The 15,223-nt window shown below is 43.4% G+C and overlaps 1 protein-coding gene across 2 annotated transcripts in view; it reads right to left on the reverse strand.

Moving 5' to 3' along the window:
* The window catches only part of INPP5F (inositol polyphosphate-5-phosphatase F), a 105,215-nt gene that overhangs the window by 73,449 nt on the left and 16,543 nt on the right, over positions 1-15,223 (reverse strand). For both annotated transcript variants that reach the window (XM_009215482.2, XM_003904333.3), the window contains exon 2: positions 5,679-5,759. In XM_009215482.2, coding sequence (XP_009213746.1) covers positions 5,679-5,759 — 81 coding nt within the window. The remainder of the gene's footprint in view (positions 1-5,678; positions 5,760-15,223) is intronic.

Raw genomic sequence — 15,223 nt, forward strand, 5'->3', positions numbered from 1 at the left:
CTTACTAAAAGGGCAGGCAATTGTCAATAAAGGATAACACGAACAAAAATAGTTTGAAATTCTTCCATCATAATTTTTAAAAGAAACATGTGGATTACAAAATAACTTTCACTAATGCTACTAATCTGTTATTACCAAAACATTACTTTTTATACATTTTCACGTGTAATCTTTTAGTGACTTGTTCTGTTTTGTTTGTTGTTTCTTGTTTTTCTGTTTTTTTTTTTTTTTTTTTTTTAAGAGATAGTCTTGCTCTCTAGCCCAGGCTGGAGTGCAGTGGTGCGATCTTGGCTCACTGCAACATCCATCTCCTTGGTTCAAACGATTCTGCTGCCTCAACCTCCCGGGTAGCTGGAATTACAGGCGGGGTTGAGACAGGGTTTCACCATGTTGGCCAGGCTGGTCTCGAACTCCTGACCCCAAGCGATCCACCTGCCTTGGTCTCCCAAAGTGCCAGGATTACAGGCTGAGTCACCACATCCGGTCTGTGACTTGTTCTTATTACAGTTTCAGCAAAAATTAACATTAGAAAAATAGTCCATGTTTAAAATTTGTTCAAAATTGTATAGCCACAATGTAAGTGGTTCTTGAGTAGAATATCTGATACCCATAAGGATCTTTAAGAGGAAAAAAAAATAGTAATCAGCATATATTGAATGGTTTGTTTTGTCTTTTTGTTTTGTTCTTCTTGAGACAGAGTCCCGCTCTGTCACCCAGACTGGAGTGTAGTGGCGCGATCCCGGCTCACTGCAACCTCTGCCTCCTGGGTTCAAGCGATTCTCCAGCCTCAGCCTCCCGAGTAGCTGGGATTCCAAGTGTGTGCCATCACACCCGGCTAATTTTTGTATTTGTAGCAGATACGGGGTTTCACCACGTTGGTCAGGCTGGCCTCGATCTCCTGACCTTGTGATCTGCCTACCTCAGCCTCCCAAAGTGCTGAAATTACACGTGACATGAGCCACCACGTCTGGCTGAATGCATATTATTACCAAGAACTCACTTTATGTGAGTTTTATTAAATCTTAGCAATAACTGTATCAAGGAACTATAATCAGCTTTGTCTTATAGACGGTAACTGAGGCTTAGATGAGGTCACCTGACTCAAGGCAATTGTGTGATCTTGCACACGTCTGGAGTGGGTTCCTAGTCAATGATATTCAAGGACTGGCCTATCACACTGAAATAAGGGCAAGCAGCAGGAAACAGCAACACCAGACCAGAAGGAATTCTTTTTGACATGCTTTTGTAATGAAGCATTTTGGTGGATATTATGTTCCTGTTATGGGCTAAACTGTGTCCCCTTAAAATTCATATGCTGAAGTCCTAACTCCTAGGACCTCAGAATATGATTATATTTAGAGACAGGGTCTTCAAAGGGGTAATTAGGTTAAAATGAGTTTGAGTGGGTCTTAATCCAAAATGACTGGTGTCATTACAAGATGAGGAAATTTAGACAGACACACAGTTACAGAGGGAAGACCACATGAAGACACAAGGAGACAGTGGCCATGTACAAGATCACGACAGAGGCCTCGGGAGGAACCAACACAGCCAACACCTTGATTTCAGACTTGTGTTCCAGAATTGTGAGAAAATACGATTCCATTGTTTAAGTCACCCAGCTGGTGGCACTTTGCTATGGCAGCAAACTAATACAGTTCCTAAGTCACGAGCACTTGATTCATTCCACAGAGCTCAGAGTTCAGTGACAGTCAGGAACAGCGGCATGGCTCACCCACGCCACTTTAAGACTGTCAATGACATCTGTTCAAATAAATTTATGTTCCCATCTCCCTAGGCAAGAAGAAAAATTTGTGCATTAATATGTGGAGAATAAGTAGGAGGGAAACAGGAGAGAGTTTCAGTACAGACATTTTATTCCCCTCAACCCCTATCCTCCAAAGATAAGATGTTCCCAGGGAAAATGCCCCTCGAGTAATTTTCTCGATTCTTTCTCACACACAGCAGGCACATACCTCCCTTCTAGCCAATCTGACCCAGGGCAAGAGCTTTAATGGGAGGCAGGGAGAGGAGAGGAGGAGGCATCCCTGAGGACAGATAAGGAGAGTAAGATGGTTGCTCACAGGCAAGGGGCTGGGGGTGGAGTGACATGGAGAGGGTTGGGAGGGAGGGAAAAGCAGCAGGGGCCCAGCAAAGAGTTTCCTGTGCTGCCTCCCCACTCGCTTTCTTAAGAGCCAAACCTTTCAAGTGATGTGACAAGAAGAAGGAAAAAAAAAGGTCCAAGGATTAGGAGAATGAAAAATTAAGAGAATTTCCCTGCCCTTTTTTCCTTTTTTATACTTTCTCCAGTTCACTCTACTCTCCACCTCTCCCTCTTTCAAAATATCCTACATCACAGGTATTCTCACTGCCTATCAACCACCTATTCTGGGACCAAAGAACGGAAAGGAGGAGCAGTACATATAAAGGGGGCTGACCACAGATGGCCATACCTTCACCGCTTCCTATTGACCATACTTTGACTGTATCACAAACTCATCAGCCATCAACTAACTTACATTTGCACATCAGTTGTAGGAGACAGCTTCTGAGCTGTCTGCCAAGTCCAAACCCTCCTGCTCTGACTTCCACCTAGAGGACTGGGACTCTGGAGCACGTCTGACCTACGTGACCCCGGCCAGGAGTCCCATGGCTCAAGATGGGCAAATAAGCCTCTTACCTAGAAGTCTAATGTGGACTCACTACTCAATCTTTTTTGATTGCTGGTCAGTTTCCAGTCATTACAGGGAATATCAGTTGTCAGTTGGTTTGAGGCTAGGGGTGTCATTTTGAAGGCAGAAATTTTGTCCTACATCATACAAACAGAGAAAGTCAAAAAGAGAGAAGAATAAAAGAGACATAGGAGGAGAGGCAGTTGTCAGAGACCAGTTGCCCCAATAAAGTAATCCTGGATCCTGTACAACATCCGTTTCTGTCTTGGTTTTGGTCCCTTGGGTTCTTCATAAAAAAGTGTGTGTTTTTGCATAAGCTGATAGGTTTGCATTTGCAACCAAAGAGCCTTGATAAAATAGTGATTTACAATTTACTAAGCACTTGCAGGTACGATAGTTAGCTCATTTGGGACTCACAATATCCTGTGAAAATGAAGAGAGCAGTTTCTTTTACCTTGTGTAACAAATTAAGACATACAGGCCCTTGAGCACTGGTAGCTGTCTTCTCAGCACCCAGTCACTACCCTGAAAGGACATCCAGGTTACCCAGGAGTGAGAGGAGGACTCAAGGAGAGGCTCTGTGAGACGAGAGACACGGAGAGAGGGGCCAGGTGAAGGAGAACTAGGGCCACTCAGGCAAACTCCCGGTGAATGTTGCTACGTGAATGACCCCAGCCAACACAACAGAGAAGAGCAGAGCTGCTCTGTCAACCCATAGAATCATGAGAAATTATAGACTGTTGTTGTTTTAAGCCATTAACTTCTGGGACTGGCTTGTTACGTAACAAGAGATACATGAAATAGATGTTAGGCAGCTTCTCCTGTATCTCAAAGTTAAATAAATACAGCTTGTCTTCAGGTCTCCTAACTGATTGCAGTGATTTATTCACTGTGCTAAGATGTGACTGAAAATGAGGAAAAATAACTCAAACGTGTCATTTAAATAACAGAAAACGAATTTTAGCTCAGAACACCCAGCTGTGAAATTATCCTGTCAGCATGTAAATGAATTAAAAATATATGTATGTAAATGTGAACAGGTAGGACAGTGTTATTAAAATACTTGGTTACATGGTTACACAATGACTAAATGCTTTTCTTCTCTGTGTTGAAAGAATTTTTTTAAAAAAACCTACCAAATACAGAATATACAACAATGCTCATAGCAGTATTAGTTCTAATAGCAAAACAAAAAAAGAAACAACTCAATTACCCAGTGAGAGGAAAAAGAACAAATCATGATATATTCATAAATAGTGAAAATAAGGAACTACAGTTTCATGCATGAATAAATCTCAAAAATATAAATAAAAATAAGTGAAAGAACAAAAACAACTTAATATCACTTATATAAAATCCCCAAAATACAACCCTTAGCAACATCTGTGGGAATACATATATAATAAAAGGAAAAATGAAAACCAAGTAAATACAAAATTCAAAATAGCAGGTTCCTTTAAGGGGAAGGAAATAGGAAACATTTGGGAAAAGGCACAGAGATGGCTCCAAACACATTGGTCATATTTCCTTTCTTTTATTTACTTATTTTTTTTTTGAGATGGAGTTTCGCTCTTGTTGCCCAGGCTGGAGTGCAATGGCGCAATCTCGGCTCACTGCAACCACCATCTCCCAGGTTCAAGCGATTCTCCAGCCTCAGCCTCCCGAGTAGCTGGGATTACAGGCATGCGTTGCCATGCCCACATAATTTTGGTACTTTTAGTAGAGACAGGGTTTCTCCATGTTGGTCAGGTCGGTCTCGAACTCCCGACCTCGGATGACCCGCCTGCCTCGGCCTCCCAAAGTTCTGGGATTATAGGTGTGAGTCACTGTGCCCAGCTCATATTTAAAAACAACCAAAGAATCTAGCAAAGGAAAATTAGCTTGTTCCAGATATATGTGCTTATTTCTGATACACAAAAATCAATCTAGCTCCCAAATGCTTAATATTATTTTTAAATAAAAAGGACACACTATAGAGATATATACTCGCAATTACACAGAAATAATGGCAAAGCCTCCTATAATTCATAACTCATCAAAATTGATACCAAAGGAAAAATATTTATTTAAATGTAGTGCTTAAAATATTTCATTTAGGCCAGGCATGGTGGCTCATGCCTGTAATCCCAGGACGTTGGGAGCCCATGGCAGGAGGATCACTGGAGGCCAGGAGTTTGAGACCAGTCTGGACAACATAGCAAGAACCCATCTCTAATTTTAAAAAGCTCCCTGAAGGGCAAGGCACCAAAAAAGAAAAAATAAAATTTCATTTGGCCCCTTTCCATTAGCTTTTTGGGACCTGCCTATATAATACCTGTTATACTTTCCCACCAACAAAATTCCCTTTAAGCTCAGGACACAGGTGCTTGTCATTCCAAGTGAGGGCCTGGTGAGTGACCTGGACTTCCCATCAATCTGCCTGTCCTGGACAGGGATCTCTGACAGGACCACACCGTGTGCTAAGAGACCCATACTCCTCTGGCAGAGCTGACTGCATCAGGAACAGACAGCTGACATAAAGCCAATCAGTCATGGTCTGCCACCTGCTTGCCTCTCCAGCTTTATTCCTACTACTCTCCTCTGAGATTGATGCATTTGCTGTATCTTTCCTTCATAGCACCTTCCACAATTATCAAATAATCATACGTTTATTTCCGTGACTACTCTTTGATACTTGTCTTTCCTCCTAAACTGTAAGCTCCATGAGGGTAGAAACAGGGCGGTCTTTGCTCATTATTGTGTTCTACCAACAAGCATGATTCCTGACACACAGCAGGTGTTCAGTAAGTTTTGTAACAGGAAGAAGTGTAATATTATGTCACCTTTTTTCTAAAGTTTTCTTTTTTATTTCATTAAATTTATATGGAAATACACCCACTTTGAGCAGACCCAAAATTAAGACAAAGGAATCAAAGCTGTAAGAGAATCTCATGTATCCTCAAAGAGGGAAACACCAAAAAATGCTACAATAAATCTGACAAGTTTAAGGAGTTTACAGAAACATACCTGAATGAAGTTGAATTTTTCCAATAACACCTTCTACCAACCCCAAACAAATGGGATTCCAGGCAAGAAGTAGATCAGTAGCTAAAAGGAAATAGGAAGCAGTGATGAGAAAACATTCACCAGAAAATATATTAAAACAATATCTTTAGCAGCGTATTAAAAAAAATCAATGTCCCAAAAAAGTAGTATGAATATCCAAATGGAATACATTACCATAAAGCAGTTTGTGACAAAGTATTAAATGTGAGGCCTGAATAAGGCTTCGGATACAGTAAGGCTTCTGATAGTTAAGGGGAGAGCAGTAACAATCAGAAAATCTTCCCAGATAGGAAGCAGTACCTTGGCGCCCTACAGTGGAGGAACGGGGCCATTACACTACAAGAAGGCAAATGGAGGAGCTGCTTGTGGTCCTACAGCACAGAGCCAGTTCCGGATCCAAAGACAGGGCCTAAGAAATTGCCACAGAGCTGTCCACTTACTGGATCACACTCTGGAAAATACCTTTTCCCAAAGATGCTTATACCAAACAAAGAAATCCGGAAAGCAACTGCTCTTTTATATGACTTCCAGGACGAATACAATAGGAACTGTTTCCGTTTGAGTGCCTTCTATGTGCCAGGCATCTCAATCAGTGTTCCTCATCTAAACCACAGAACAGTGATTTGGGTGACAGTTTTCTCACTTCTTCCATATGAAAAATTAGATGACACAAGCTGGTTCCATTCTAGACACACAAGAGAGAAGCAAATTCATTACATGCAACAGATGCCTAAGGACAGGGTTGATTCTCGTGTGTGACCCAGACTGCAAAAGGTTATATACATGGTAATAAATGTAACATTTCTGGTAGTTCAACAGGTGAAGATTAGCAAGAATGAAAACGATATGTGTCTTGGCAGAAAATTAAAATTACATTTTCATTATTATCATTTGCAGTTTATTTTAGTGAAACACACTTAATCTGTAACTCACAAAGTAATTATACACTTAATAGTTTAGCCCCACAAATTCATTTGAGTTTTGACTATTGTATCTTGAATGTCTTTGTTATGATACATTCAACGGAAGGCAAAAAAAGCTGACTTGTCTTTGGCTGGATGCGATGGCTCACGCCTGTAATCCCAGCACTTTGGGAGGCTGAGGAGGGTGGATAGCCTGAGGTCAGGAGTTCGAGACCAGCCAGCCCACATGGTGAAACCTCATCTCTACAAAAATTAGCCAGGCATGGTGGCATGCACCTGTAGTCCCAGCTACTCAGGAGGCTGAGGCAGGAGAATGGCTTGAACCCAGGAGGTAGAGGTTGCAGTGAGCCAAGATCACGCCATAGCACTCCAGCCCAGGCGACAGTGCAATACTGTTTTTATTGCAAGAATTAAAGCAAAAGAAGAAATTTATTTTTTAAGGCTGTTATAATGCATTATTATTTCTAATCTTGACAACTCTGAGTTAAGTTTAAGAAGTCCCACTTTACAGATGAGGAGACAAATGCTGAGAAAAGTAAAACATGGTCAGGTCATACCATGGATCGGATCAAGGCTGCTACCAAAAACCAGGTCTGCCTTTTAGCCCCTGCTCTAAACCATTCTGTTACAGTGTCTCCTTCAGAAATTATACATGGAACTAATCAGTAAGACAGTGATTTTTAAATAACATGTACTATAAAATCAAAGAAAAAAAACATCACCTATCCCACCACCCAGAGATAACTTCTTCAGCTACATTTCAGGGCGTTTGTTTGCATACATAACAAACCGCAGCACTATAAATAAGCATTATTGATGGCAGCCGCAGCCTGTTTGGTTGCATCGGGGGAGGCGCAGCCAGGGCTGCACCCTCCAAGGAGCCAGCAGGGCAGAGAACAAGCGGGAGTGCTGCCCCCTACCAAGTTGGCCGGGTGGGAGCTCCATGCTCCTGGCACAGTTGCAGCCAGCAGAGGCTCCAGACCTGGGCATTCCTGCACTCTCAGGGACCCGGGAAGACCCCTCATCCCCCGCAGGCTCAGAAGTGCCTGCTCCCACTCCCTGCTCCCAGCACCTGCTCTGGTGCAGAGCAAGTTGTGGCCAAGCCCAGGCACCATCACGACCGGGTCCGGTGTGCACAGGCTCAGAGAGTGCTGACACACCAGGCCCCTGCCGCCTCAGCCTCTGATGGACTTTGGGTGCTGATGAGCATGGGAAGGAGGCCAGCAGGGGTAAGGGCAGCTCCAAGTGGGCCTGCAGGCACCTCTCGGCCCAAACAGCCTGGGCAGTGGAGGGAGGCAGACACAGGTTCCTGCCCCGAAAGGGGCAGGTCACATGTAAAACCCCACCTTCAAGCCAGGGATGACCTAAAGCCTGGGGTCCAAGTTGCAGGTTCCGGGTGGAGTCTGTGGGCTGCAGTAAGACCTTAGGGTGCTTTCTCCAGGCCATCCGTGGCCTCCCATGAACTAATCAGTACACATTTCCTCCATTCTGAGCCCATAAAAATCCCAGACTCAGCCAGACTCATAGATGTCCGGACCACCAGCTGTGGGAGGGAGCTGCCCACTTCCGGTCTCCTCATCGGATGACCTGCCTGCAGAAAGGAGCTACCCACTTCAGGTCTCCTGAGAGCTCTTCTGGGGCTCAATGAAGCTGCTCTCTGCCTTGCTCACCCTCCAGTCATCCACGTACCTCGTGTACCTCACTCTTCCTGGACACAGGACCCCTAAATGTTGGGGCTGAAAAAGTTGTAACGCAAACAGGACCAAAACATGCCCCCACTCACCAGGTTGCGGGCAACAAGAAGGAGGGAAGGGCTGCAGCCCTTCAGGGACACCATACCTAGGGGCTCTCCAAGCCAGGGCTGTGACACCTTCTTTGGGGCTCTGCAGTTCCTGGCATCTCCAAGTTTCCAGGCATTACTGCATTACCCAGTGCCTGCAGTGGAAGCTGCTTGTGGTACGCCTGGTCCAGCCACAGCCTTGCACCAAGCCAGTGTCTGTACTGGTGCCTGGAGCTGCCTGCCCTGCCACGGCTGGCACACCTGGCTGTGCACAGTGGCTGGACCCCACGCTCACTCACACACCACTTGCCGCTCCGCACCTGGCTTGCCATTGGCAGGCATGGGATCTGGGCTGGTAGTGCAAGCCGAGCGCAGCTTACCAAGCCAAGAGGGTGGAAAAAGCCCAGTGGACCCAAGGAAAACTCAGGCAAAAGCACCACTGGCCACATAAGTGTCCAGGTGGAAAAGCAACACCCCAAGGATCCCATGACATTATAGTTCTTTAAATAATTTTTTCTAACATTTCTAACATAATTTTTCTAACATTTCATGAGTATTTTCTTCTTTAAAATATTCTTCAAGATTACAACTTTCTGGTGGCATAATATTCCACTTAAGGAAGTACTTCCTCAAAGAAAACATTTAAGTGATTTGAAGTTTTTCCCCATCATAAAAAAACACTGTGATAAATGATGAATATTATGCAAATATTTGCCTCTCTAATTAATAGCTTTTGGATAGATTCCTGGGAATTAAATTAATAGGTTAAAACCTTAAAAATGTAAACTTCTCAAATAATACCAAATTGTTTGCTACAAAGGTTACATACCAAGTTAGATTTCTGCCAGAAGCACATGAATTTCTTTTTCAAATTAAAAAAAAAAATTTTATTTAAAGCAAAGCCAGGTGCAGTGGCTCACGCCTGTAACCCCAACATTTTGGGAGGCCAAGGCAGGTGGACTGCTTGAGGCCAGGAGTTCAGCCTGGCCAACATGGCAAAAACCCACCTCCACTAAAAATGCACAAAAAATAAGCTGGGGGTGGTGGTGCATGCCTGTAATCCCAGCTTCTTGGGAGGCTGAGGCATGAGAATTGCTTGAACCAGGAGTGGAAGCTGCAGTGAACTGAGATCACACCACTGCACTCCAGCCTAGGGGACACAGCAAGATTCTGTCTCAAAAAATAATAATAATAATTTTGAGTTAAAAGTTTAGAATTTATCTAATTTTGCTCATTTGATGGCATCTGGCATCTATTGCCTAACATGATGTTTATTTCTTTTCTATTGCTGATAAGATTAAACACTTAATTATAAAATTGGCTACTTATTGCCAGGCATGGTGGCTCATGCCTGTAATCCCAGCACTTTGGAAGGCCGAGGTGGGAGGATCACCTGAGGTCAGGAGTTCAAGACCAGTCTGGCCAACACGGAAAAACCCCATCTCTACTAAAAATACAAAAATTAGCTGGGTGTGTTGGCACACGTCTGTAATCCCAGCCACTTGGGAGGCTGAGGCACAAGAATCGCTTGAATCCGGGAAGTGGAGGTTGCTGTGAGCCGAGATTACATCACTGCACTGAACTACAGCCTGGACAACAGAGCAAGACTCTGTCTCCAAAAAAAAAAAAAAATTTGGCTGCTTATATGTCATGTCATCTTCTATGATTTTCTTGTTCATGCCTCCTAACAATTCTTCTTTATATCCTTCATTGACTTACGAGTTCCTTTCATATTAAGGACTTCAACTCTTTGACATGTTTGCAAATATTTTCAGTTTTTAATTTTTATATCTTTTGGCTTACAAAGTTGTTCCTTAGTATCAGTTACTGTATTTACTGATTTCATCTCTGTTAGTTGTTAACTATTTAACCCTAATGCCAGTGGAATAAAGATAACCCTGATTTCTTTCCAAATAGTGAGGCAGAATCCTGTATCAGGCAGGCCATGTCTCAACATCTGCCAACACAGATGCCCCTGCTAAGGAAAGAGCTCCAGCTACCCAGAACTCTGCCACCTTGACCTCAGATGAACAGACCACAGTTGTAGGACTCTATCCCTTGGGTACCAAATAAGCTTTAGGAATACAGAAGAGGAAGGCAAAAACAGAGTTAAAGCCGTCAGGGAGAGCCATGTAGAAAAAGTGGAGCATCAGGCACAAGGACAGCAGCAAGAAAAAATAATAGAGCAGATAAAAAAAAGTACAAGATTTGTTCCGGTATGTGCCCCATCATTGGAAAAACACATATCAAGTACTTGCCAGGAACCAGACACTGTATCACGTTAAGATGATATAAAAATAATGAAGCAAACAGTGTAGATAACAGAAGACCAGTAGGTACACTGGAAATATGAATAGATAATGCTGGAAAAGTAAACTAAGGCCAACTGTGGAAAAACTTGAATAAACAGTAATGAGCCTGGCCAGGCACGGTGGCTCACACATGTAATCCCAGCACTTTGGGATGCCAAGGCAGGCGGATCACAGGTCAGGAGTCCGAGACCAGCCTGACCAACATGGTGAAACCCCGTCTCTGCTAAAAATACAAAAATTAGCCGGGCATGGTGGCGCATGCCTGTAATCCCAGTTACTCAGGAGGCTGAGGCAGGAGAATCACTTGAACCTGGGAGGCGGAGGTTGCAGTGAGCCGAGATCACGACACTGCATTCCAGCCTGAGTGACAGAGCAAGACTTCATCTCAAAAAACAAAAACAAAAACAAAAAAACAGTAATGAGCCTGAGCTTCCTAGAGACCATGGAAAGCAGATAATAAGTAAAGTAGGTAAAACAAGATTACAGTCAGGGATTACATCACAAAGTTGATGTAACTAAGGAAACCTTACCCAAAAGTTAAATTGTGTTTTCAATCATTTAGAAGGTCCATCGTAAGAGATACTTTTACATCAAGACCTAGTGAACACATAGATGTATGCAGGTACCAGAAACAAAAGTTTCATGAAATAGTATTTGAAAAGAGGTGGAGATTGGGAGTAAGAAACCCACTTGGATTACTGCAAAAGTCTTTGCCTGAAATGACATGAAAGGTCATGGAGAAAAGAGCTCGAGAAAAAAAAAAAAAAGAAAAGAAAAAAATAACAAAAAAAAGATTAAAAAAGAAAGAAAAAGAAAAGAGCTTAGGGAGTAAGCTGGTAGTGGGTGAAGAATCCACAGGAGGAGATAAACATGAAAGTCCTCAGAAGAAGCTACGTGGAGGACAGGGAGAGGGCAAATCAAAGATGACACTGAGACACCTATTCTCTCCTGAGTGGGAATGGATGAGGATATGAGTGAGAAGAGCAAGAGGGAGCATGGCAGAAAGGATACGGCATACAGCAGCTGAGAGGAAGGGCTGATGAGAACCTCCTCATTCAATACCCTTTTCCATCTTTGGCATTGTGAACCATGTAAATGCATCATCCAGTCAAGAAAATAAGATTTCAACTTAAAAAAAAAAAAAAAACTAGAAAAAAACTATTAAAAAAGTCTGTGTTGTAGTCTAATGACTAAAAACAATAGTCATTAGTAGTCCAGAATGAAAACCAGTTAAACCCATAAGACTGAGTTCATGATGAGATGATCAAGAAGAAACAACTGGATTTAAGAACAAGAGGAGGGACTAGGCTCAGTGGCTCAAGCCTATAATCCCAGCATTTTAGGAGACTGAGGCAGGAGGATTACTTGAGGTCAGGGGTTTGAGACCAGCTTGGGCAACACAGCAAGATCCCCTGTCTCTACAAAATATTAGCCAGGTGTGGTGGCATGCACCTGTAGTCCCAGCTACTCAGGAGGCTGAGGCAGGAGGATCACTCGAGCCCAGGAATTTGAGGCTACAGGGAGCTCTGATGGTGCCACTGCACTCTAGCCTGGGGGACAGAGCGAGACTCCATCTCAAAAAAACAAAAAAGCAAAAACAAGAAAGAGATAAGATGTTGAATAAGGAAAAAGAAGACAGGTGACAAAAAAAAAGCTACAGGTATAAAAGTTAACCTTGGAAAGGAAAGAAGATACTATCTGTTTCTTCTAAGTCTGGAAGAAAAGATGAAAGTCTAAACATAGAAATGGAGAAGAGAAGCAGATGAGTATATCCTATGCCCTTGACTCAGTAAAAACAGGAGTCAAAGTCGTCTTTGTTTTAGCAAGGGGAAGGACGGAGGAGTAATGCGGCACTGGAGGCTAGGTGTGGGAAAGGAATTTGGAAAGTCAATTTGCAAGTGTTCTATGTGCGCTTGAAATGTATGTATATTTTTAAATTCAGTGTTGTCAAGAAAAAGGGGGGGAGTCAATCCATTAGTGGGTCATCAAATCAATTTCATATAAAGAGATCAGCATTAATAGCACTAAAACAGAATAGAAGAGAAAACAAAACCACAGTGTAAGGAGAAATACTTAATGAAACTTTGGTTTCTGGTGCAACCTTGTGAATTTTGTCCAACTCCTCTACGTACCTGCTAATTTTTCTGACTGCTTCACTTGTTAGTTTTTGAGAGAGGTCTTACTTTTTAAAATCTCATGCTTTATTTTCTTATTTTTATATCTTTCAGGATTATTATATTTTCCTGGTGAACTGCTCTGCTTATCAGGATGTAATAACTGGTTTTATTTCAAATAATACTTTTTGCCCTAAAGTCTAGTTGGTATAACATTAATATTGTGAAAGAAACACATTAGGCATTAAAAAGGGATAAATATGAATATTGCTAACTACCAGTCCAACTCCCACAGCCTTGGGAATAAAGTCCAAATTCCTTGGAAAGGCTTGTGAGACCCTGCATGGGTTAGTCCTCTCCATCCCCCTCCTGCCCCCCCTCCACCCCCAGCAACCTAGCCTTCAGTCATCCTGAACTATGTGCAGCCTGGGCCCGGAATGCGACTCCCCACCCACTTCTGCCTGCCCTTCATTCCAGACTTAGAACAAGGGTCAGTCCTCTTCCCGGACACATTCCCCACTCCACCCACACCCAGCAGAGCTGACCAGACTCTCTCATGTGGATCCCCTAAAACCTGCGCATATTCCCATCACGGCACCTTACTTTGGTTTAGTCCATATGTCATTACTGACTTGCCTGCCTCCTTGACTGAACAGGAATTCATCAGGAAGAGGAAGCTCATTTAGACCTTGTCTCCTCGAGCTTCTGTTCCCAGTGCATGGTACACAGAAAGCTCCCAAATGGACGGGTAAACATATGATGTAGAAAGTGGAGGCAAGTTGAAATCAGATAATTTGCACAGAATCATGCTGGAAGGATTTACTACTTAAAGTGGCAAAAGATAAAGTCATCATAGAGTCAGGTTGGAAGGATTTACTACTTATGGTGGCAAAAGTAAAGTCATCTCATCTGGGCTATTTGAGACAAAGACATTAAGGCTGGCATAGGTAAAGTAACTGCCCAACACTGCACAGCTTGTTAACATCAAAACACTTTCCCACTCTCAGACTAGGGCTCTTTTTTTTTTTTTTTTTTTCAGATGGAGTTTTGTTCTTGTCGCCCAGGCTGGAGTATAATGGCACAATCTCGGCTCACCACAACCTCCACCTCCCAGGTTCAAGCAATTCTCTTGCCTCAACCTCCCAAGTAGCTGGGATTACAGGCATGCGCCACCACACCTGGCTAATTTTGTATTTTTAGTAGAGACGAGGTTTGGTCATATTGGTCAGACTGGTCTCAAACTCCCAGGCTCAGGTGACCCACGCACCTCGGCCTCTCAAAGTGCTGGGATTACGGGCGTGAGCTACCGCACCCAGTCAGACCAGGGCTCTTTCTAACACCATAAGTTTCCCTACCAAATTATCTCTGGTGCAATCCTCTCATATTTGTATGGGGCTTTCAGCTCAGGACCATCATCCCAGGTACTCCAAAATGCCTTTTTTTTTTCACCAAGTCCTATTGGTTGTATCTCCCCAATAACTAATGAATCTTTCACTTCTCTTGACCCCTACTGCTACTATCCTTGCCCAGGGCCAAGACCTTCGCCATCTGGATCATTTAAAAAGCTGTTGTCTGGCCAAGCGCAGTGGCTCATGCCTGTAATCCCAGCACTTTGGGAGGCTGAGGCAGGTGGATCATGAGGTCAGGAGTTCAAGACCAGCCTGGCCAAGATAGTGAAACCCTGTCTCTATTAAAAATACAAAAAAAATTAACCAGGCGTGGTGGTGAGCACCTGTAATCCCAGCTACTCGGGAGACTGAAGCAGAGAATTGCTTGAATCCAGGAGGCAGAGGTTGCAGTGAGCTGAGATCACACCACTGCACTCCAGCCTGGGCAACAGCGCGAAACTCTGTCTCAAAAAATAAATAAATAAAATAAAAAATAAAAAGCTGTTGTCAGGCCAGGCGCGGTGGCTCATGCCTATAATCCCAGCACTTTGGGAGGCTGAGGAGGGCAGATCACTTGAGGTCAGGAGTTTGAGACCAGTCTGGTCAACACGGTAAAACCCCATCTCTACTAAAAATACAAAAATTAGCCAGTCGTGGTGGCAGGCACCTGTACTCCCAGCTACTTGGGAGGCCCAGGTGGGAGAATCACTTGAACCTGAGAGGCAGAGGTTGCAGTGAGCTGAGATCTCACTAATGCACTCCAGCCTGGGCAACACAGTGAGACTCCGTCTCAAAAAATAATAATAATAAAAACTGTTGTCGGCCTCTAGCAGGCTGCTTAACACATAACAGACACTCAAATGTCTACTGAAGGCAAAGAAGACTCTAAATAGTTCGGTACTGCTGGCCATGCAGAATAAGACAGAGAGCAGGAAGAATGAGGCTGAAGAACTAAACAGGAACCCACTCAGCCGGACAACAGGTAGTAA

Source organism: Papio anubis, chromosome 11, assembly GCF_008728515.1.
Source record: "Papio anubis isolate 15944 chromosome 11, Panubis1.0, whole genome shotgun sequence".
Taxonomy (NCBI): Eukaryota; Metazoa; Chordata; class Mammalia; order Primates; family Cercopithecidae; genus Papio; species Papio anubis.